Source organism: Entelurus aequoreus, linkage group LG11 (assembly GCF_033978785.1).
Source record: "Entelurus aequoreus isolate RoL-2023_Sb linkage group LG11, RoL_Eaeq_v1.1, whole genome shotgun sequence".
NCBI classification, from domain to species: domain Eukaryota; kingdom Metazoa; phylum Chordata; class Actinopteri; order Syngnathiformes; family Syngnathidae; genus Entelurus; species Entelurus aequoreus.
The window spans coordinates 34,396,109-34,419,297 of record NC_084741.1 but is presented as its reverse complement, the minus strand read 5'-3'; the positions used below and the strand labels follow the sequence as shown (position 1 = coordinate 34,419,297).

Below are 23,189 nucleotides of genomic sequence, written 5' to 3'. Positions count from 1 at the left end.
TATGATTTGTGCATTTTCTGAATATTTTTAAACAAAGAAAACAATCTGAAGTTGTCTTTATTTTTAGGTTATCATGCCATGAATTTACCAGTTTGGCCCACTTGGGAGTAGATTTTTCTCCATGTGGCCCCCAAACTAAAATAAGTTTGACACCCCCCGGGTAAAAGGGTTATTTTCTGTATGACACTCAAATAAGAAAATAAGGACACTTCAAAGCATGTGGTATTATAAATAGATTTAAAGCAGAACATTAGTACAAAATGCTAGAGCACTAAAAGCAACTACCACATTGTCTGGTCAGAAGACATTCATTGAAAACACTCATTCGTAATGTAGAAAAAAGGCAGCTTGTATACTGTACATCCACAATGATAATTCCTGGTAAACAAGCACAGCAGGCACTAAGAAGACACTAAAAAGTACTGACGGTGCTCGGGTCAGCGGTACTAATACTCATATGCATAGTCGATCAGGTAATTAGCTCATTAGATTCAGTGCAAAAAATGTTTTCGACAGTATAAAATGATGACAGCAGGAAATACTGATGATAGACAAACAGCGTCTACATCGGAAGATTGTGCTTGTCTAGGCTTGGGGGTAGCAAATATTCCCTGTTATCTTCCTGCTGATGCATGAACATTCTTTTTTTTTTCTCATTTTACAGTACGCCTTTTTGCAGTCCCAGTGCTGTGTATACACTATTAAGCAGCAGCAGCTGTGTTGATAATACAAGTTGATCTCTGAGTGAGCACCACTGTGCTTTGTGTACATTTGATCATTTCTCCGTGAGTAAGCACTCTGGATGCACACAAAAAGCCCTTTGCATAGCACAAGCACGCTTGTATTGCTACTTGGTTTGAAGGAAGACATGATACAATTCGGAAGGAAAGAATAACATCATAATAAACACAAATGGACAAAACATAACAAGGATTCATGAATAAAGTGTGCTTGATGCTTGGAAAAAAAAAAAAAAAAGGTTTGTCATGTCCATCTTGTGGTTTCCTCCCCTCTCTGCTACTTTGGGCAAAGCACTGGAACAGAGACGTGATGATTAGAATATGTAAGCATGGACTTATTGAAAACAAAATCACAAGGGAAATGCAAGGAGAGTCAAGAAAACAAGCACACTTCATCATGATAGACACAAACATTAGGTACACCAGCACCGGCTAATGAGATTCAGTCAACACAAACAATACAACTAATGGTGTATTAATATCTATCTATAGGAGAGTGTCTATCAAGACTGGGCATTATTATATTTGTAAAGATACAATGCTGCCGCTCGTTAGGACTAGGGATGTAACGATAAACGCTATCAAAGATAAATTGCGGTATCACTTCCCAGTTTTAGCGTTTTTCATTAAAATGATTGCAAAACCGTGATTGATAACACTTTGATGAACTCACAGACCGATGTCACTTATCATTTACTGAGGAAGCGAGCAAACTCTTGATAGCTTAAATGCTAACATGAAAACAAGAGACATTAACGTATTTCTCATTTAAAAACAACATTCCCCGATCTAAACTTAAACAAAAACATTACTTTGGATGTAAATAATATTTTTAATTATGTACGTTGAACCTACAGGCTGTGATCTCTTACAGCAGAGTGATTGGTCTATATTTGAAGGAATATGACAACAGGAAGTTAATTTGCGTGCCGTCACATAAACAGGATGTGACACGTTTTTTTACCCTTTTCCATTAAAAAAAACACTCAAACTTTTAAAAAACGAAAACAGAAGAAAATAAACATTTTAAAACACTCAAATAAAAATACGCTGCACAAAAATATAACTTTTGTTTTTGCTCCCATTTTTCATGAGTGCAACTCAAAGATGTAAAACCTTTACTATACACACAAAATACTTATTCCTCTCAAATATTGTTCACTAATCTGTCTCAATCTGTGTTAGTGAGCATTTCACCCCACCTCACAGGTGTGGCATATCAAGATGCTGATTAAACAGCATGATAATTGCACAGGTGTGCCTTAGGTTTTCCACGATAAAAGGCCACTCTAAAATGTGCAGTTTCCTCACACAACACAATGCCACAGATGTCGCAGGTTTTGAGGGAGGGTGCAGTCGGCATGCTGACTGCAGGAATGTCCACCAGAGCTGTTGCCCGTGAATTGAATTTTAATTTCTGTACCATAAGCCGTCTCCAAATGAGTTTCAGAGAATTTGGCAGTATATTCAACCGGCCTCACAATCACGGACCACGTGTATCCACACCAGCCCAGGACCTCCACATCCAGCAGGTGCACCTCCATGATCGTCAGAGATCAGCCACCCGGACAGCTGCTGCAACAATTGGTTTGCATAACCAAATAATTTCTGCCCAATCTGTGAGAAACCGTCTCAGGGAAGTTCATCTGCATGCTCGTCGTCCTCATCGGGGTGTCGAGCCAACTGCTGTTTGTTGTCGTAACCGACTTGAGTGGGCAAATGCTCACATTTGATGGCGTCCGGCACGTTATAGAGAGGTGTTCTCTTCACGGATGAATCACTGTTCAGGGCAGATGGCAGACAGCGTGTGTGGCATCGTGTGGGAGAGCGGTTGTGAATCAAATGTCCCATGGTGGGGGTGGGGTTATGGTATGGGCAGGTGTATGTTATGGACAACAAACGCAGGTGCATTTTATTGATTGCATTTTGAATTCACAGACACCGCGACGAGATCCTGAGGCCCATTGTTGTGCCATTCACCCGAGACCATCACCTCATGTTGCAGCATGACAATGCACGGCCCCATGTTGCAAGGATCTGTACACAATTCCTGGAAGCTGCAAACATCCCAGTTCTTGCATGGCCAGCATACTCACTGGACATGTCACCTATTAAACATGTTTGGGATGCCGTGTTCCAGTTCCTGCTAATATCCAGCAACTTCGCACAGGCATTGAAGAGGAGTGGACCAACATTCCACAGGCCACAGTCAACAACCTGATCAACTCTATGTGAAGGAGATGTGTTGCACTGCGTAAGGGAAATAAATATGAATAACCAAAACTGCACATTTCAGAGTGGCCTATTATTGGGGGCAGCCTAAGGCCCACCTGTGCAATAATCATGCTGTGAGGTGAGATACTGTAGATTATCTTGGCAAATAAGAAATGCTCACTAACACAGATTTAGACAGATTTGTGAACATTTGAGAGGAATGGGTATTTTGTGTTTATAGTAAAAGTTTTACATCTTTGAGTTCAACTCATGAAAAATGAGAGCAAAAACAAAAGCGTAGCGTTTACCGTAATTTCCGGACTATAAGCCGCACCTGACTATAAGCCGCACCAGCTAAATTTAGGGGAAAATACAGATTGCTCCATATATAAGCCGCACCCGACTATAAGCCGCAGGGTTTTGATGTGTAATTACCGTAGTATATAGGGGTTCCTGCTACCACGGAGGGGATTGTCGGGACAGAGATGACTGTTTGGGAACGCAAAGCGTCCCATTTATTAACAATAAATCTTACAATCATTCAATCAAACTTTCACATCTTTGACATGGCGAACAGCATTCGTGCAGAGTACAAATAATACAACGGTGCAAAGTAATACAAAGTGCTCGCCTGTACGTTATCAAAATAACCAGCCTACCGGTATATGAAAAGTCAGTCTTTAATCATTGTGTCATCGTCTTCCTCCTGCGTACTAAAACCACCGAAATCCTCTTCGTCGGTGTCGTAGAAGAACAGGCCGTAAATAAGCCGCACCCTTGTATAAGCCGCAGGGACCAGAACGAGGGGAAAAAGTAGCGGCTTATAGTCCGGAAATTACGGTATATTTTTGTTCAGTGTAATATGGCTCTTAAGTAGCTAACACAATAATATTATGTTGCATATTTTTTAAGCCAAAAAAGCATATTGTGTGGCTATTTATTGTATTCAGTTTTTTTAACACAAAATTTGGTTAAAAGTGTGTACGAGTACTATCGTGATCATTTTGGTGACAACCATGATATGAAATGTTCATATCGTTACATCTCTACTTAGCACCTATTTCATGTTTAGTGAATGGCAAATTATTATGCAATCATTATAATTTAAAGAGAAGCTTTAAAAAAGGTATATATTTACAGTGGAACCTCTAAAGTCAAACAAAATGTATTCTATTAAGCTGTTTTAACTTCAAAACAATTTCCCAATTGTAAATAATACATGTGTTGCTTGTTTGTTCATTTGTGGCAGCTTTTTCAGACAGTGTTTTTTTAAATAACATTGTGAAGCATCATATAATCAATGACGGTCAGTATGGCTTTAGGTCCAAACGAACAACTTCAATGGCGATAACTGAAGCTATTGAGGAAATTACTAATGCACTGGAGCATAAAAGATACGCAGTTGGTATTTTTATTGATCTAAAGAAAGCCTTTGATACCATTAATCATTCAATTCTACTAAAAAAAATGGTAAGATATGGAATTAGGGGGCTGGCTGGTGACTGGTTAAAAAGTTATTTAACAGGGAGGGTACAGTTTGTTAAAATGGGTACATTTTTATCTGATACTCTTGGCATTGCTTGTGGTGTCCCCCAAGGGTCCGTGCTGGGTCCAAAACTGTTTAATGTATATATTAATGATATGTTTAATACATCCAAAATACTGAAATTTAAACTATTTGCACACGACACAAATATATTCTACAGTAGTGATGACTATAATGAGCTCATAAATACAGTAAACACAGAACTAAACATAGTAAAAAAAATGGATGGACACAAATAAATTATCTTTGAATATAAATAAAACTAAGATAGTGATGTTTGGAAATCGCAACATAACGTCTGAACAGAAAATAAGTATTGATGGTACCCAAATTGAAATCGTAAATGAGAATACATTAATAGGGGGGGACGGGGGGGGGTTACCCACATATGCGGTCCTCTCCAAGGTTTCTCATAGTCATTCACATTGATGTCCCACTGGGGTGAGTTTTCCTTGCCCGTATGTGGGCTCTGTACCGAGGATGTCGTTGTGGCTTGTACAGCCCTTTGAGACACTTGTGATTTAGGGCTATATAAATAAACATTGATTGATTGATTGATAATAATTGATAGTAAACTGTCATGGAAACCTCATGTCAGACAAATTAAAACAAAAATCTCCAAAAGCCTCTCAATTATAAACAAAGCAAAACTATACCTCAATGAAAATACACTCCGTACTCTATACTGCACCTTGGTACTCCCATACCTTACATACTGTGTTGAAGTATGGGGGAATACTTACCACAACACAATTCATCCTCTGATCATATTACATAAAAGAGCAGTGCGGATCATTCACAACGTTGGTTATTTAGAACATACTCATAATCTGTTTATGCAATCAAAGTTGCTCAAATGTGATGACCTTGTTAAATATAATACATTAATAATCTTATATAAAGCATTTAACAAATTATTGCCACCTAATCTACAACGTTTTTTTATAAGACGAGTGCAGGCTCATAACTTGCTTTGGATATTTCTTATTGCCGAGAGCTCAAACCACTCGTAAATGTTTTTGTGTGTCTGTATGCGGAGTAAAACTATGGAACAAACTGGACTTACAACACAAGCAATGCCCAACTATTAATCAATTTAAACTGTTATACAAACATGGGGTCTGGTTTAAATATAGAGATGAGGGTCTTTGATTTGACCTGCTGCTATACTCTGTCTCAAAGTGTTAACATGTGCTCAATGTTTCCTTACTATTATTGCTATGATGTCTATTACCATTATTGCTATGATGTCTATTACCATTGTTGGTATATTCATTATTCCTACATTGTTGATACAAATTATTGTTACAGTGTAATAATTGTTACCTGTTGTAATGCCACTATGATACAACATCTGTATTATAATCCTTGAACAAAGTAAGAGTGAAACTCATGTGAATAATCACTGAATGGAGAACTGGGGGTGGGATTAAATAAATGATCTTCCCACTCTCTTTCAGGCAAAACTGGACAATAATGCACTATATTAATTTATATTATTATGTTTTGTCAACTTGTACGTCTCTAGTGGTTAGAGTGTCCGCCCTGAGATCGGTAGGTTGGAGTTCAAATCCCAGCCGAGTCATACCAAAGACTATAAAAATGGGACCCATAACCTCCCTGCTTGGCACTCAGCAACAAAGGGTTGGAGTTGGGGGTTAAATCACCAAAATGATTCCCGGGCGCGGCGCCGCTGCTGCCCACTGCTCCCCAAGGGGATTGGACAAATGCAGAGGACAAATTTCACCACATCTAAGTGTGTGTGTGACAATCATTGGTACTTTAATCTTTAATCTTAATCTTTATGTCATTGCCTGAAATAAGTAAATAAATGGAAAAAAAAAAATGAAATGAATTGTGATTTTAGGAAAGTGTTATAAAAGTGCGGGAGGACGAGATTTGTGTCGTTTTCAGCGATAACGAGTGGATATATTTTTACATTTTGTACCAAACATAAGTTTTGAGTAGACAGTAGACGTGTTCGTTTGGGCGGTGCTCAGAGACAAATTCAATTGGCGAAAATGACGCTGATTGGTCAAAATGAGCGCGGAAGTTGCCAGCGTTGAACAAAGTTGCAAGGCCGTGCATAATTTCTTTGAATTTGCAAATTCTAGGAGGGACTAATTATTTCAGCTGCATTTAATTTAGGGTTTTATGCTGCCGATCCCGATCATCCATGAGTGACACCTGTCGATACCAACACCGATACCAATCACATGTATTAAGTACATTTTTCAATGTATTTATGGTGAGTGCTATTGACAGTAAAACAATATCGACACAGTATTTAAATTGCTTCCTTATTGTTTCATCAAAACAAAGTTAATAGTTTAAACAACAACAAAAAAAACTACTGTCTACTACAAATCATTAGGTTTTTGCCCTCAAAGTCATTAACAAAAACAACACAATATTTTGAAAAAATTAAAATATCAATCTAATCACGCTTGTATCGATACTACCCTTGGTATCAACACTACTAATTTATTTATTCCTGTTAATAACTGCTTACTTTCTGCTGTAACATGCTTACAATTTTACTAAGCACTTATTCATTCTGTTGCTTAAAGCGATCTTATCTCTCTGCACCTGGCTTACTATCTGTGTGTAACATGTTTAGCCTTGTCATCCAGTGATAATACTACCTAAAAGATCATGCATCATCTGCTGTAATGAAGGTGATTATTATTAGCTTAGGGGAGTATATCCTCACTGTGAATGGAGACACATAGTTAGGTGCTAGCTTGTCAACCAGGGACTAAATCAGTGGTTCTTAACCTTGTTGGAGGTACAGAACCCCACCAGTTTCATATGCGCATTCACCGAACCCTCCTTTAATGAAAAATAAAATGTGTTTTTTTTTTAATTCAAGACAAAGTTATGTTTTTTTCCTGGTGCACAAAATGAACCGTGCATGAACATCACCTTGTTCAACAGCCCTTTGAGACACTTGTGATTTAGGGCTATATAAATAAACATTGATTGATTGATTGAAAGAACAACACCAATACAGTGTATGAACTCACAACAAACTACACGCCTGCAAATCAGTGTGACTTCTACTGTTGTCTTTGAGAGACCAGTTCAGATATGCGCCATGGCAAGTGCCACTCTCTCATGTTCACAGCAAAGTCTGTTCTTTTTCTTCGTTTTTATGTCCAGCATCCTCGAAAAGGATTGCTCGCAAAGATATGTTGTAACAAATGGTATAACAAATTCCAGGGCTTTCTGGGCAATAACTGGATACTTTTCCATTTGTGGACACCAAAACGTTGAGAGCGTTGTTGTTCTGAAGAGTTGCTGTTGAACCTGGCTCTGCTGAAGGTCAATGATTTGGTCGAGGCAGTGTTGTTTTCGTCAACGATGACGATGACGAAATCATTTCGTTGACGCCACTTTTTTTCATGACGGTAACGAGACGGTGACGAGATAAACATGTCTCTCTGATGACGAAAACATGACGAGACGTGTGTGAGTTTTCGTTGACGAGACGAGAACGGATGAAAATGTTAGTGGGTAATCTGTCAGACGTTTAAAATACATGACATTTCTGGTCACGTCCACCAAGTGGCGTGCATCGCACAGCGTGCTCAACACGTCACACTGTTGTTACTCATCAGGCAATGAACCGTGATGGCGGCGGCAGTTTCAACACAGGGGCTCGGTGGTCGCAAACGTAGAGACGACATATGGGTGTATTTTAAATATCACCCAGCAGATAATAAAACAGAGTGTATTGTGAAGGAAGACGGTGACAAATGTGGCCACAAAATATGCAGAAAAAATACGACCAACCTCAAGCGGCACCTTAAGGCTCGCCACAAGGATATTTTTTCGAAGGTAAGTTACAAATGCTGTTAACATAATCGATAAATGTCATAGTAAGCTAATACATTAGTACGTTGTCCACATACTCCTGGCGCAAATGGGCTGCTAACTTCAGGCTAAAGTTAGCTTTTGTTACGCTAACGTCAATTAATTATGTGTGTGTTACTTTAGCACAGGGGTCACCAACGCGGTGCCCGCGGGCACCAGGTAGCCCGTAAGGACCAGATGAGTAGCCCGCTGGCCTGTTCTAAAAATAGCTCAAATAGCAGCACTTACCAGTGAGCTGCCTCTATTTTTTTAATTGTATTTATTTACTAGCAAGCTGGTCTCGCTTTGCCCGACATTTTTAATTCTAAGAGAGACAAAACTCAAATAGAATTTGAAAATCCAAGAAAATATTTTAAAGACTTGGTCTTCACTTGCTTAAATAAATTCATTATTTTTTTTACTTTGCTTCTTATAACTTTCAGAAAGACAATTTTAGAGAAAAAATACAACCTTGAAAATGATTTTAGGATTTTTAAACACATATACCTTTTTACCTTTTAAATTCCTTCCTCTTCTTTCCTGACAATTTAAATCAATGTTCAAGTAAATTTATTTTTTTTATTGTAAAGAGTAATAAATACATTGTAATTTAATTCTTAATTTTAGCTTCTGTTTTTTCGACGAAGAATATTTGTGAAATATTTCTCCAAACTTATTATGGTTAAAATTCCAAAAAAATATTCTGGCAAATCTAGAAAATCTGTAGAATCAAATTTAAATCTTATTTCAAAGTCTTTTGAATTTCTTTTAAAAATTTTGTTCTGGAAAATATAGAAGAAATAATGATTTGTCTTTGCTTGGTCCAATTTGTTATATATTCTAACAAAGTGCAGATCGAATTTTAACCTATTTAAAACATGTCATCAAAATTGTAAAATTAATCTTAATCAGGAAAAATTACTAATGATGTTCAATAAATTCTTTTTTAAAAAATTTTCAAAAATATTCGAATTAGCTAGTTTTTCTCTTCTTTTTTCTCGGTTGAATTTTGAATTTTAAAGAGTCGAAATTGAAGATAAACTATGTTTCAAAATTTAATTGTCATTTTTTTGTGTGTTTTCTCCTCTTTTAAACCGTTCAATTAAGTGTAAATATCATTAATTATTAATAATAACATAGAGTTAAAGGTAAATTGAGCAAATTGGTTATTTCTGGCAATTTATTTAAGTGTGTATCAAACTGGTAGCCCTTCGCATTAATCACTACCCAAGAAGTAGCTCTTGGTTTCAAAAAGGTTGGTGACCCCTGCTTTAGCAGCATGTTTAGCCATGTTTACATTCAGTGACGGTGTGGTTATCTCTTTGTGAGTACGTCCTGTCAGCACGTAACTTGATATGTTTGATATCACATGTTTGATATGTTTACAGTATTTACAGGGTGGTCTATTTTGTTCCAAAAACTTAAGAACATGTTTGTTTCATACTTTCAAGTATGTACAGTATAACTCTCTGGTATAACTTACAACCTACCTCACTGTACCTCAGGAATTAATTGATTATTTTATTACATGGTTTGCACAAATGAAAGAGAGTGGGGTTGTATGATATCTGTTGTAATTGCACTGGCAGACAGGGCCAAGTTGAGCATATGTGTTCCTCATCCATCACTCATATTTTGGGCATGTTTATGTTCATTGTACTTAAACAAATTCTGAGAAATAAAGCCACAATTGCTGAAGTAGAATGTTTTTGTTTTTTGGCTTTTTTGGAGTAATGAACTTTGATTCCACTGTTACCACTTTATCTGTGTGTATTACACAATCCTTGGATCAGAAATTTGCTGTTGGGTGGAAACCTTATATAAAACCATTCCTTTATTGTTATTATTTGTGAAAATAGCAGATCTGCAATCTTACAATGGGTTGAACTTATAGATCTGCTGCTATTTTCACAACTTATGTGTGACACTGCCCAACAGCAATCTCCAATACTTATTGACCTAAATTAATTTGTTAAAAGACTATACTTATATAATACTTTTAATTCTTTTTTTTTGGACTAAAACTAGACTAAAACCTTTTTGACTTTTCATCGACTAAAACTAGACTAAAACCCTTTTGAGTTTTCGTCGACTAAAACTATCACATATAAAAGTGACTAAAATGTGACTAAAATTAATAAGCATTTTAGTCCAAAAGACTAAGACTAAGACTAAATGTAAGATGGTTGTCAAAAACAACATTGGGTCGAGGTATTCAACATTGACATTTGCTGTCTCAACAGCAAACGTGAACGGCTGTCTCAACCATGCCGGATATGACTCTCTTGTAGGGAAAAATCTGGCGAGAGACTTTGCAAGCTCATCTAAGTGCGTGGCAATTGTTTGCTTCAGTTCCATGGGTACAGAAATGTCTCCGATTCCAGACACATGTCGTCGCTCACATGTGCTCCACTGAATGCTCAAGGAGTTTTTGCGTTTGCTCATGCATATGGAAAATTAGAGGGAACATTGTTTGGGGGTATCCATAATAGGTCGATAGGGAGAAGTTTTTATTTACAAGATGAGTCGGGTGTGTCTTGATGGTGGAGGCTCCGCCGAACCCCTAGGGTTCGATCGAACCCAGGTTAAGAACCACTGGACTAAATATTAAAAAAATAGAATAAATACACTGTCAGTCAGAGGGGATCTGTTTGTGATCGTCATTTAAAGGCATTTTCCGATCATACTTTTTCAAGAAAATCGGCCGATACTGATGGGTGGCCGATCAATCGGCAAATCCCTAATTTAATTAAGTTACATCTGTTTAGTAAAACGTAATGTAAGTTAGGTCTTTTTATTGATCATATTTTGTGCTGAGTAGCCGGACTCTTTCCTATGTCGCAATCATTTCTGGTTCTATGGTTGTCACCACACTTCATCATTGCTCTCATCACAAAAAAGCCAAAGAAAAACAGATGTGGGGTTAATCTTTCAGGTGCCTGCTATGCTGAAGTCTAACGAGATTTGCTTGCACGACGTCACACGTGATGATGGTTCAAAAGTTTTGTTTGACTTTGGAGGCAATTTTTTTTCTAGAAAATGCAGGATGAAATGTAAATGTTTTACTATAGTAAATGCACAGCGGCGTGTCATTATGAAGATGAAGCATTCAGTACTAGGAAGTGTAAAGTGAGTCGTTAGTGGATCTGCGGTAGTAATAAGTCAATGTGAAAGTAAACTCTGGGGGGGTCAAAGTGCACCACAATTTACCTGCGGGATACTTGCCAGCAACAGCACAACAATGCAAGTCACATGTAAGTGTGTCACAAACCTGCCGCCGGCTGTCGCTCACATCAGAGCTAGCGAGCGTAAGGCAGCAATGATTTAGGAATAGAAGCACAATGGAGAGTGGAGACAAAGCCACAGAACACAAAATTGAAAATTAACGTCATGTCAAATTTGTAGTAAAAAGACTGAAATCTAATTAAATCCTTAAAACAGTGACACACCTTTTAAATGCTGCTTTTAACGCATCAACGTTGGCATTAACAGCTGTGGCTGTAGGCAACCTCCTGATCTAGTTGGTATTAACCCCACAAGACAGCAGTAGCATTTGAAAGACAGCAGTAGTATTCAGCATCTAGCAGTTTTATCTACTATTGAAAAATGTGGTTCTATTTGTGTGAAACATATACGCGTTACACTCGCCTTCCTGTTGCTCTCGAAGAACTCACCAGTTTGCTCATTACCGCTATTACAACACTGGTTCTATTGCTGCTGTGTTGTGCAATATATTTGACCATGTGGTCAAAAAGTGCTTTATCTGCCTTTCCACTTTTTCATGCACTCCAAATCAATATTTAAGATGAAAACATTTAGTGCTGTCAGATGATTTGAAAAAAAATCAGATTAACCACAGAGTTGCTGTGGATTCACGCATTCAATTATTTAAGATTGAATATATAATAATATATTTGTTTTTGATTGATAGTAATTGTGTTTAATTTTGCATGAGCAAAGAGAGCCAAGAAAGAAAGGAATATATCTTCACTTAATGTATTAATTTATCACTAGGAATGCGCAATATGGCCTAAAATCTATATGGCAATATTGCAATATATATTGCAGCTACGAAATATATCACAATATATTATTTTGTATATAAATGATAACCAAACTATTTGAAAACGGGTAACAAAGGCTCCTAATTTAGCTGCTGACATACAAAAAACATGACCTAATTTTACAGTTGTATTATTTTCTCAAAACTTTTATAAATCTATTTGCTAATGTATTCTTAATAGTGCTTTACTTTCTGTTTAAACATGTTTCTATCTTCACTTCTATTCAAATTTAATACACATTTATTTTTCTGTTTGATACTTTCCATTAGTTTTGGGTGGTACTACAAATTGTGGTATCGACACATTACCATGGAGTTACAGGGGTGGTATTTGTCATATCAATAATGATACTTTACATTTTCAATCTCATTAAATGATTCAATCTCAACTGTAATCTGACAATATTAATTAATATTTAAATAATTTCCTTATTGCCTTTTATTATTATTTATTATACAACATGGATAATGAAGTCAACAGTGCAAAAAACCTAAACAAAAACAAGCTTGAGTTCGTAAATAATAACAAAAACAACAAAAAAACGATTTTGTGATAATAAAATATAGTAATTAAATTATACTATAATACACTTGGTATCATTGGTGTCAATATTTGTATTGATCCGCCCACCTGTTCACATTCAAGAGCTCTAGATTAGCAATGTTTAGCTTTTTTGTCTCTTGCAGTGTTGCACCTTTACCTATTCATTGTCCTCTAGTCCTCCAGTGATAATGTTACTTGTTAGAAACAGTTTACTTGCCGTGTTGGAGGCAAGGATTAGTGATTTAGAAGCGGCACTGTGGAGCGACGTTAGCCTATTGTGCAATGCATTGAGGACGCCTCTGTTCGCTTGGGGCTGTCAAATTTGCGGGACACAGCTAGAAGGTGTCAACATGCATTATCACGATATAACCATAGTATTAAAAGCTCTAACGATGGCCACTATATTTAATTTGTATTGTTTATATATTGCGCAACTCCTAACAATCGTTTATCCATATTAAAAGAGGACCTGTTACTCCTTTTGTGTTAAGTAATTTGATAAAAAGAAAACTCCTTCCTGCAGAGTGTGCGAAATACTTAATGTTGGTCCACCGTTTCGTCTAGTTTTTTGTACTCAAATTTCCCATTCAGAGGACCGACGTCTAGTTAAGTGTATTTAATATAGGGCTGGGCGATATGGCTTAAAACTGTATCACAATATCGATAATTATTGATTTTTTTTATGACCTATCTAAAATAATGGCCAGGAGAAAATATATTGAATGTAAACATTTTTATTTCAAATGCAACCTTCCTCTGATTATAAGCCCCTTAGCTATCAAGACAGAAAGGAACGAATATGTCAACACAACCAAGGAAAACCCATTCAATAAATGTAAACAAAGCTCATTGAACACTTAACAATAAACTCTTAAAATTAAGGTGCAAAAATAAGGAATATGTAAGAAATGCTTGAATAAAGTGTAAGAAAATAGTGCAAAGTGTGAAAATGTAAATGGACAAACCTGAGAAAAACTATTTTTTTGCATGTTTATTGCCAGGAAGTTACGGATGTGCTCTAAAGTGTAAGCACGGCTAAGGTGACGTGGTATCACCGGTCTTGGTGGGGCCTTGCATAGTTTACAGACCACTTTGGTCTGACTACGGTCTGTTTAAAAAAATCCAAAAAACTGCCATACTGTCAAGGTGACTTTTCCTGTTTTATCCACAATGTATTCACTCTCTGCAGCTCTCACTTCTCACTCCATGCAAAGAATCAACCGCGAGACAACAAGATGGCACAACCAAACATGATAGTTGATACTGTTACCTGATTGGGTGTTAACGTGTCACACCCACTGATCAGGGATCACTTCCTGCGTTGCTCGGTTAAACTTGCTTTACAACGTTCGGTTTCTTGCGACGAAGAAGAAGACAAAAAGTATTCAACGCTTGATCGAACGCATATTGCAACATATAAAATATTGTTTTATCGCCCAGCCCTACTTTAATATTAACTTGTTTGTTTCTGCAGCCTGTCGCTACCGCATCCATTGCCAATTTGATAACACTGCTGGTATTTTGATTTCTGTGCTGCAGAAGAGTTAAAACAATTATTCTGCATCAAGGCACTATTTTTTGACAGCCCTAGTTGTTACATCATGTAATTTTAAAATTTGCTAATAACAGTCTTGCTCCAATTACAAACAGCTTCTAATCAACTCCCTGTTCTCATTGCAGGTCATGCAAATGAACACTACGGCTATAATTAGAGTATTTATGGTAAGCTTCATATTTGAACTAGTTCTCAGTGTGTAGTAAGCACACAATTAACCATGTTATTCAATGACAACACTCAGTGTCAATTAAAAGGAAGGTGAGAATGTTGGCTCACCTTTGAGAATGTAGTCTGTTAGCAGACCTGGCACCTTGTCGCTGTCTTCTCTCATGGCGTGCAGGACTGAAAATTGGCAGTTAGAAGCGAGTGAGTTTCAAGGAATCAAACAATTATGGTTGTCAAGGTAAATAAATACTTTTGATCAGGATCTGGAGGTCCTCGATTGAAGGAGGATGTCCTTTTTTTTCGTACGGGATAACGGTAGTCAAATACTGTTGTGAAGAATCATTGACAAATTTGTGACAAAATAGAGAAATACAGAACATGGATATTTGACGGTCAAAAGTATTAAAACACCTGACCAAGATGTGAACAGAAAGTGAAAATGGAGTAAAATAGTGTTCCTTCCACCTTTTAAGCTGTGCCAGCTTTCCCTCCTTTAGTACTATCCCACAATCTCGGTTCAGTTCCTTCTTAAAGTGAACATTAAATTGAGCGTCTGAATCCTCAACTCTAAGTTGTGTTGCCCTTTTTTAACACGCTTTATTGAGCATCAACAATGCAGTAAAGTGCATAGATAAACTAATGTTATAATGTTCAGATTTGTTTCCTAATTTGTTATGGTGGGACCTACCTCACCCCACCCAACCACACCTCCATATAAATTTCAAATAAACACCTAAAATAAAATTTTAAAATAAACACATTAAATTAAATGAATAAATAAATGGAAAACTGACGTATTAAAGGCCAACTGAAACCCACTACTACCGACCACGCAGTCTGATAGTTTATACATCAATGATGAAATCTTAACATTGCAACACATGCCAATACGGCCGGGTTAACTTATAAAGTGCAATTTTAAATGTCCCGGCAAACTTCCGGTTGAAAACGTCTAGATATGATGACATTTGCGCGTGACATCAACGGTTGAAACGAAAGTATTCGGACACATTGTATCCCAATACAAACAGCTCACAATGGAGACAGCAAAGAAGAAAGCTGTAGGTGGGATAGGTGTATTAGCGGCTGGATGCAGCAACACAACCAGGAGGACTTTGACTTGGATAGCAGACGCGCTATCCGACGCTAGCCGCCGACCGCATCGATGATCGGGTGAAGTCCTTCGTCGCGCCGTCGATCGCTTGAACGCAGGTGAGCACGGGTGTTGATGAGCAGATGAGGGCTGGCGTAGGTGGAGCGCTAATGTTTTTAGCATAGCTCTGTGAGGTCCCGTAGCTAAGTTAGCTTCAATGGCGTCGGTAGCAACAGCATTGTTAAGCTTCGTCAGGCTGGAAAGCATTAACCATGTAGTTACATGTCCATGGTTTAATAGTATTGTTGATTTTCTGTCTATCCTTCCAGTCAGGGGTTTATTTCTTTTGTTTCTATCTGCAGTTAAGCCCGATGCTATCACGTTAGCTCTGTAGCTAAAGTGCTTTGCCGATGTATTGTCGTGGAGATAAAAGTCACTGTGAATGTCCATTTCGCGTTCTCGACTCTCATTTTCAAGAGGATATAGTTTCCGAGGTGGTTTAAAATACAAATCCGTGATCCACAATAGAAAAAGGAGAAAGTGTGGAATCCAATGAACCCTTGTACCTAAGTTACGGTGAGAGCGAAAAAAGATACGTCCTGCACTGCACTCTAGTCCTTCACTCTCACATTCCTCATCCACAAATCTTTCATCCTCGCTCAAATTAATGGGGTAATCGTTGCTTTCTCTTTCCGAATCGCTCTCGCTGCTGGTGTAAACAATGGGGAAATGTGAGGAGCCTTTCAACCTGCGACGTCACGCTACTTCCGGTACAGGCAAGGCTTTTTTTATCAGCGACCAAAAGTTCCGAACTTTATCGTCGATGTTCTCTCCTAAATCCTTTTAGCAAAAATATGGCAATATCGCAAAATGATCAAGTATGACACAGACTGGATCTGCTATCCCCGTTTAAATAAAAAAAATTCATTTCAGTAGGCCTTTAAAATACTTACAACTTTTGTGTGTGTTTAAAATGCGTTTTTATGCAGTTGACCAATTCCAGCAATGCCTTTATCTATCTTGTCACTAGATGACAGCATAGAAAAAAGGGGAAAAAATAACTTTCCGTAAAATAAATTCAGGTTCACTCAAATCATGATTGACTAATAAGTAATTACACATTTCATAAAACAAAAAAAACATAAGAGCTCAAATATCAAAATATATTAAAGTTAAAAATATTTGTTTTTAATTTGAATAAAAAATGTTTTAAGTTGAATATAATCATGATTCACTCTAATAATTATTTTGAACAATTAAAAAACAAATAAATAAAATAAAAACAAAGAAACAAAAGTTATAAGCTCAAATATCAAATATATTTACATGAAAAAAACCTAAAGAATTTATTCAAAAGAATGACCGGTGAATCATAAGTATATTCAACCTGAAAAATTGTGCATTTATTTTATTTTGCAATGATATATTGTTCAAAAGTCAACGTCAAAACTTTATTTTTTGGTTCAAAAGTAAATTTTTTTCAAGTACATAACTTTGGCCCTGATTGCTCTGCAAACCCATTCCTGTTTCCTTTCCATGTTTGTCACACCTTTTGAAAATGTTTACTGTATTTTAGTTTGATTTAGTTTCATAATGTTTTATTTTTACACTTATGACAGTGTAAAAAACTAATTAGTTTACTTTACATTATTCCCTATCCCAGACATTGATACAACGTTGATTATACATGCATGTTTTTTAAAACTGACTTCTAAACAACATTGCAAAATAGTTGTGTTTGTAAATTGAGACAATGGTGATGTCTAACGTTGGATCCACATTGTTGGTTGGGAAATTACCAAATGTCAAAGGTCAAATGAACGTCTCAAACTGACATTGAATAAACGTTGTCAAAAACATGTTTTAACTTTGTATTTGTGTTTTAGAATATTGGTTGGTAATGACCAAAATACAATGATCAAATCAACATCAGAACCCAACATTGATTAAACGTCAAAAAGCATGTTGTTTCAACATAAGGTTTGAGTTGCTCAACGTCAGGACCTGATTCAACAAGTTCTCAATGTTGTTTTAATGTCTTGTGCCTGCTGGGATGTTTTTTCTCCATGGCAACGACTTGGAATTCAACCAACGCCACCAAGTGGGTTGTGTTGTACTGTATAGTGAACAAGTGAAAGGTAGAACTACCTGTCCCTCACTGCATTCGCTCCCAAATGTTTGGCGAAAGCTGTTTTGGATAATTGAAGAGAGGCCCTCCATGCTGAAACGCTGAAGAAGGAATAAGGTTCAGGCAGTTTAGCATTGCTCAGAAACAAGTACATTTATAAAGAATATGGAATAAAGCGCTTACTGATCCCAGCGTCTTCTCTATGTATCCTTGCGACAATCCAGCTGTCCCTTTAAGCTTCTTCTTCTTCTTCAGCGCCTCGCGGTGCTCCTTCTGTCGGTTTTGCACGTCGATGAGTGCTGAGATGAAACTGTTCTTTACCTCCTTCTCAAAAACCAGCTCATCCCTGAGGGCCAGCTGCTGCACCAGCTCCTCTGAGAACCTCCTGATGGACGCCTCTGTTTCCTCCAAGCTCTCGTTTAGCTCCGCTACGTTCAGCATCCTCACCCCTGGACAAACACGAACGTACTGTAATGTCGTCATTGTAACTCAGTCGTTTACACATGTCATTCTTAGTTCCACTACTTCCTGTTCCAACGGGGCGACATCGAGGCGTTTGTGGCAGGGCCTAATCTACTAAGGGTTAAAACGCGGGCAAACTTGACAGCACACGCAAAGCTGATCTACTAAGCTTGTGCACACATAATTTGTCTCTTAAATGAGCAGAATATAGAGCAACATCCATTTAGGGTGCCTGACTATGTATATGCAGAATATATGCTGATTATTACAAAGCCCACAATAGAAGGAGGAGATGCAACTATAATCATTTAGCACTCCCAATATGATTTATCAAGCCTGAAACTGTTCTGCGACCACTATTTTGAGTCTATATTTAGTATGTTGGAAGATATGTGCAAACTGGCACAAATGTCTGTCAGAGTTTGTTGGTGACGAACCCCAAGATGCAGAGAAGGCGACAGGCATTGTGCGAGAAAACAGGATTTAATTAAACTCTATAACCAAAAACAAACAAAAGGGTACAAACAAAAGGCGCGCACAAGACGGAGAACAAACTTGGCTATGAACAGAAACTAGCACAAAAGCTAAACTATGGACAAGAAACAAAAACACTTACTGTGACACGAATAAACAAAATTCCTGTGGCAAGAAACGAGCAGGATGAACTAAGACAGGAGCAGAGTGGACAGAAGTAGACAGAGCTACAATGACAAGTATAAATGACAATAATCCAGCAGTGACTGGAGGGCAGGGCAGGTATAAATAGCAGCTGGCTGATTGGCACCAGGTGTGGCCTGGTGCCAATCAGCCACAGCTGAGGGGACAGCACTCAGAGAGACAAACAGGAAACTGAACCAAAATAAGAGTGCTGACAGGAAATAAAAGAAACACAGAGAAAAAACTAAAACTTGACCAAACTGTCAGGGACAACCCTGACAATGCCGTGGTCAGAAGGAGGCGATTGCTGCAAAATCCCCGACGATGGAGTGAGACACTCTTCTGTGATCGTGTCCACAGTCGCCATATTTCCATCAGAAATAAAAAATATTACACATCGTCGGTTCAGCAATTCCATCTTTGAGCTGAAGGACTAATTTGGAGACAGTAGAACACCAGAACAATGTTTGTGTTGCGTACGGGTTGCATTTCTTGTAACATGCATTTTCTTATCGCTGGATCATTCCAGTGCACCATCACAGCGGTCACGTGATCTCTCAGAGAGCACTGTAGGTGTGTTAAAAATAGGTACCGTATTTTTCGGACTATAAGTCATGTCTGCTTTTGGCGGCCGCGGTTTCCTGGTAAGGATGGTGGAGGAGCTGCAAAGTGCCTTGCAGCTCAGCTTGAGTGACTGGGAGAGACCAAGTCTGATCAACGTGCTCATCGACCCTTCCTCAGACAGAAAGCAGCAGGTATGTAACCACTGCACATTGTAACCTAATCCAATGAGAATTGCCGTAACTATGCATGTCCTCCCCGTGACTGTGGGTTCCCTCCGGGTACTCCGGCTTCCTCCCACCTCCAAAGACATGCACCTGGGGATTGGTTGATTGGCAACACTAAATTGGCCCTGGTGTGTGAGTGTGAATGTTGTCTGTCTATCTGTGTTGGCCCTGCGATGAGGTGGCAACTTGTCCAGAGTGTACCCCGCCTTCCGCCCAATTGTAGCTGAGATAGGCTCCAGCACCCCCCGCGACCCCGAAGGGAATAAGCGGTAAAAAATGGATGGATGGATGGATGGATGGTTACATTAACTTTAACAACTATCAAGTTGCAGTTCTACTTACCGTATTTTTCGGACTATAAGTCGCAGTTTTTTTCATGCGACTTATATTCAGGAGCGACTTATGTGTGAAATTATTAACACATTACCGTAAAATATCAAATAATATTATTTAGCTCATTCACGTAAGAGACTAGACGTATAAGATTTCATCGGATTTAGCGATTAGGAGTGACAGATTGTTTGGTAAACGTATAGCATGTTTTATATGTTATAGTTATTTGAATTACTCTTACCATAATATGTTACGTTAACATACCAGGCACGTTCTCAGTTGGTTATTTATGCGTCATATAACGTACACTTATTCAGCCTGTTGTTCACTATTCTTTATTTATTTTAAATTGCCTTTCAAATGTCTATTCTTGGTGTTGGGTTTTATCAAATACATTTCCCCCAAAAATGCGACTTATACTCCAGTGCGACTTATATATGTTTTTTTCCTTCTTTATTATGCATTTTCGGCCGGTGCGACTTATACTCCGGAGCGATTTATAGTCCGAAAAATACGGTACTTTTCTCTAGATTGTAAAAGGGTAGGGAAGAATATGTGTGCCTACAACACAGTATGGGTGATCTCGCCTCATTGAATATTCAAAGGTGATCGTTTTCAAATATTTTATTAAGTGAGGGATTTTGAGAAAAAAACTAATTGCGACTTTTTTTCCTTCAAAATTTGAGTGAGATTTGATTTGCGATTTTTATATTCTATACATAAAAATGCATAAAACCGCAAAAATAGCAAGTAAAGGAAGACATATTACTTTTAGACTGTCAATCAACATTGTATTGTCTTAAGGTGTCACACCTTAGAGCAATATGCTATAACTTTAAAAAATATTTTTGTTTTATGCAGACAGACTGAGAGCTTTTATCTACATCATGCTCTTAAACTGAAAGAATTATCGATAAAAAGTATACAGTCTTTATAATCTAATGTAATCATAATATAGTAATGCATTTAACCATTTAAAAGGATATATACACTTTTATTTCTCATTACTGTAGAATTGTTCATCACTGTACTGTAATTGGAAGGTAAATAACTGTATTCTAAACAAATAAACAAACAAAAAAATAAAATGGACTCTCATTTCTGTTATCTTAAATAAATATTGAACATCTTAAAGCGCATTTCCCAGTTGAAAAAACGAGGTCGTGCATTGTCTTTTTGTTTGTTGCCATCACATGATCACGGCATTCTCGCTCGTCTGTCTGTGTTGATGGGCGTATATTGCTCATCCGATTTGAAGCTGAAATATTACCACAACGGAACATTTGGCTTTGTAATCTTATTTTTTCCTCCTAATTTTTGTTACTTTGCGGAACTTCTCACTGGCGAGTCGCGAGTAGGAAGGCTGTCTGTGCCTCCTGTAAAACTGTCACCCCGCTCTCCGCCCACCGAGACAAAGATTGTGGATGACATAAAAGAGGGCTCACTGTGTTCAGTTAACTGTTAAACAAACACACACATGGTGTTCAGAGCGAGACCTCTTGCTTCCTGTTTGAAGCGAGAGACAAAGAAACGCGAAGCTCGACAATTCTGATTCGCCAACACGTCTGTCACTCAAATGTCTGTGACGTTAGTGAAAAACAAAACAAAAAAAAACTCAGCCTCTTGCGGTTATTTATCGCACTAATTAAATCTTTAATGTAGATTCCATGTTGATTAATTGTGCAGCCCTTTAAGGGACATTTACATAAATATCTCTACAAATTGGTCAATAGGGGAGGGAGGGGTCCCCACATCTGCGGTCCTCTCCAAGGTTTCTCATTGTCCCATTGGGTTGAGTTTTTCCTTGCCCTGATGTGGGATCTGAACCGAGGATGTCGTTGTGGCTTGTGCAGCCCTTTGAGACACTTGTGATTTAGGGCTATATAAATAAACATTGATTGATTGATTATCTTTTTAAAGGCAGAATTATTTCTAAAGCTCTTGTATTGAATGTCCTTGTGCAAATGAGTGTTTACTAACACATAACACCGCTACAGTGTACGCTCACTGTCACTCACTGTCTTGGTAGCTGAGGCTTCTATCGGGCTGCTGCACATCCACACACAGCATGGAAAGGTCTGACTGTGAAGGATTCTGCTGTGCTTCAAAGTCAGGAGAGTCCTGCATCATCTCCTCTAACTCTTCGATCACCTACAGTGAACACACACACACAAACGCACGCACACACTCACGGGATCAGCGTAAATCCCTCTGGTTGAGTTAAGCTGCTGCATCATCTGCATTTTAAACAGCTCTGCCCAAGCTGGATGTTTACGTGTTGCCGTACCTGCTCAGCTGTGAAAAGAGGCTCCTCGCCGATGCACGAGACGATGATGGAGTGCATGTCCAACTGCTCCCTTAGCTCCTCGTCATCCGACTGCTCCGCCGTGACATCCCTCGTCTATCCCCAGCAGGGGGGGATTTAATCATAGCTTATTGCTGACACCATTACAGTACATGGCTGAGATTTTGCAGATGAGCGAGAGAGATTTGGCGAGTGAATTGGTGGGATGGAGTAAAAGTGGGACACGCTGGGAGGAAAAGAGGGAGGGATGTAGTTACTGACCGCTTTCTTTTCCTCGCTGAATATAGATGGCATGTGGAGGGAGCGTGTGTGGGAATGGTCCCAGTCCAGAGGCATCACCTGCCCGAAGCTTTTGGTTAAGGCGGTCCAGATCCTGTGGGTTCATGAGAAGGACACTACATTAGGCACACCACTAATACTGTATACCATCTGACCATCCATCCATTTTCTAACACTTGTCCCTTTCAGGGGCTGGAGCCTGTCCCAGTATTCATTTAATGCAATTAAATACCTCCAAGTGTGAATGCTTGTTTGTTTGAGACATTCGACCAAATCACTGAGATTTGCTTTTGTAACCTTTAAAAATGATCTTTTTTCAACTTATATCTGACAATGCAGTTGTCCCTCGCCACATCGCACATCACCACATCGCAATGTTTTTGGGGATGTATATTTTTAAAGCATATTCTACAATGTTTTGGTCCTAGATTAAGCATTTTCAAGCATACAAATGACCAG

General features: G+C 38.1%; 1 protein-coding gene across 6 annotated transcripts in view; it reads right to left on the bottom strand.

Annotated features, from left to right (window-relative positions):
* Nucleotides 1-968: 968 nt before the first annotated feature.
* The window catches only part of fez2a (fasciculation and elongation protein zeta 2a), a 30,475-nt gene continuing 8,254 nt past the window's right edge, over nucleotides 969-23,189 (bottom strand). Inside the window, exons 2-10 of one of the 6 annotated variants that reach the window (XM_062063064.1) lie at nucleotides 22,713-22,824; nucleotides 22,434-22,547; nucleotides 22,165-22,297; nucleotides 18,090-18,355; nucleotides 17,927-18,007; nucleotides 14,936-15,011; nucleotides 14,797-14,862; nucleotides 11,627-11,654; nucleotides 969-1,034 (exon numbers count right to left, since the gene is read on the bottom strand). In XM_062063064.1, the coding sequence (XP_061919048.1) occupies nucleotides 11,644-11,654; nucleotides 14,797-14,862; nucleotides 14,936-15,011; nucleotides 17,927-18,007; nucleotides 18,090-18,355; nucleotides 22,165-22,297; nucleotides 22,434-22,547; nucleotides 22,713-22,824 (859 nt within the window). In that variant the 3' untranslated portion in view covers nucleotides 969-1,034; nucleotides 11,627-11,643. Of the gene's footprint in view, nucleotides 1,035-11,626; nucleotides 11,655-13,179; nucleotides 14,319-14,796; nucleotides 14,863-14,935; nucleotides 15,012-17,926; nucleotides 18,008-18,089; nucleotides 18,356-22,164; nucleotides 22,298-22,433; nucleotides 22,548-22,712; nucleotides 22,825-23,189 lie in introns of those variants that run through there. The other 5 variants (XR_009827755.1, XM_062063063.1, XM_062063062.1 and 2 more) reach the window with 5 other exon arrangements.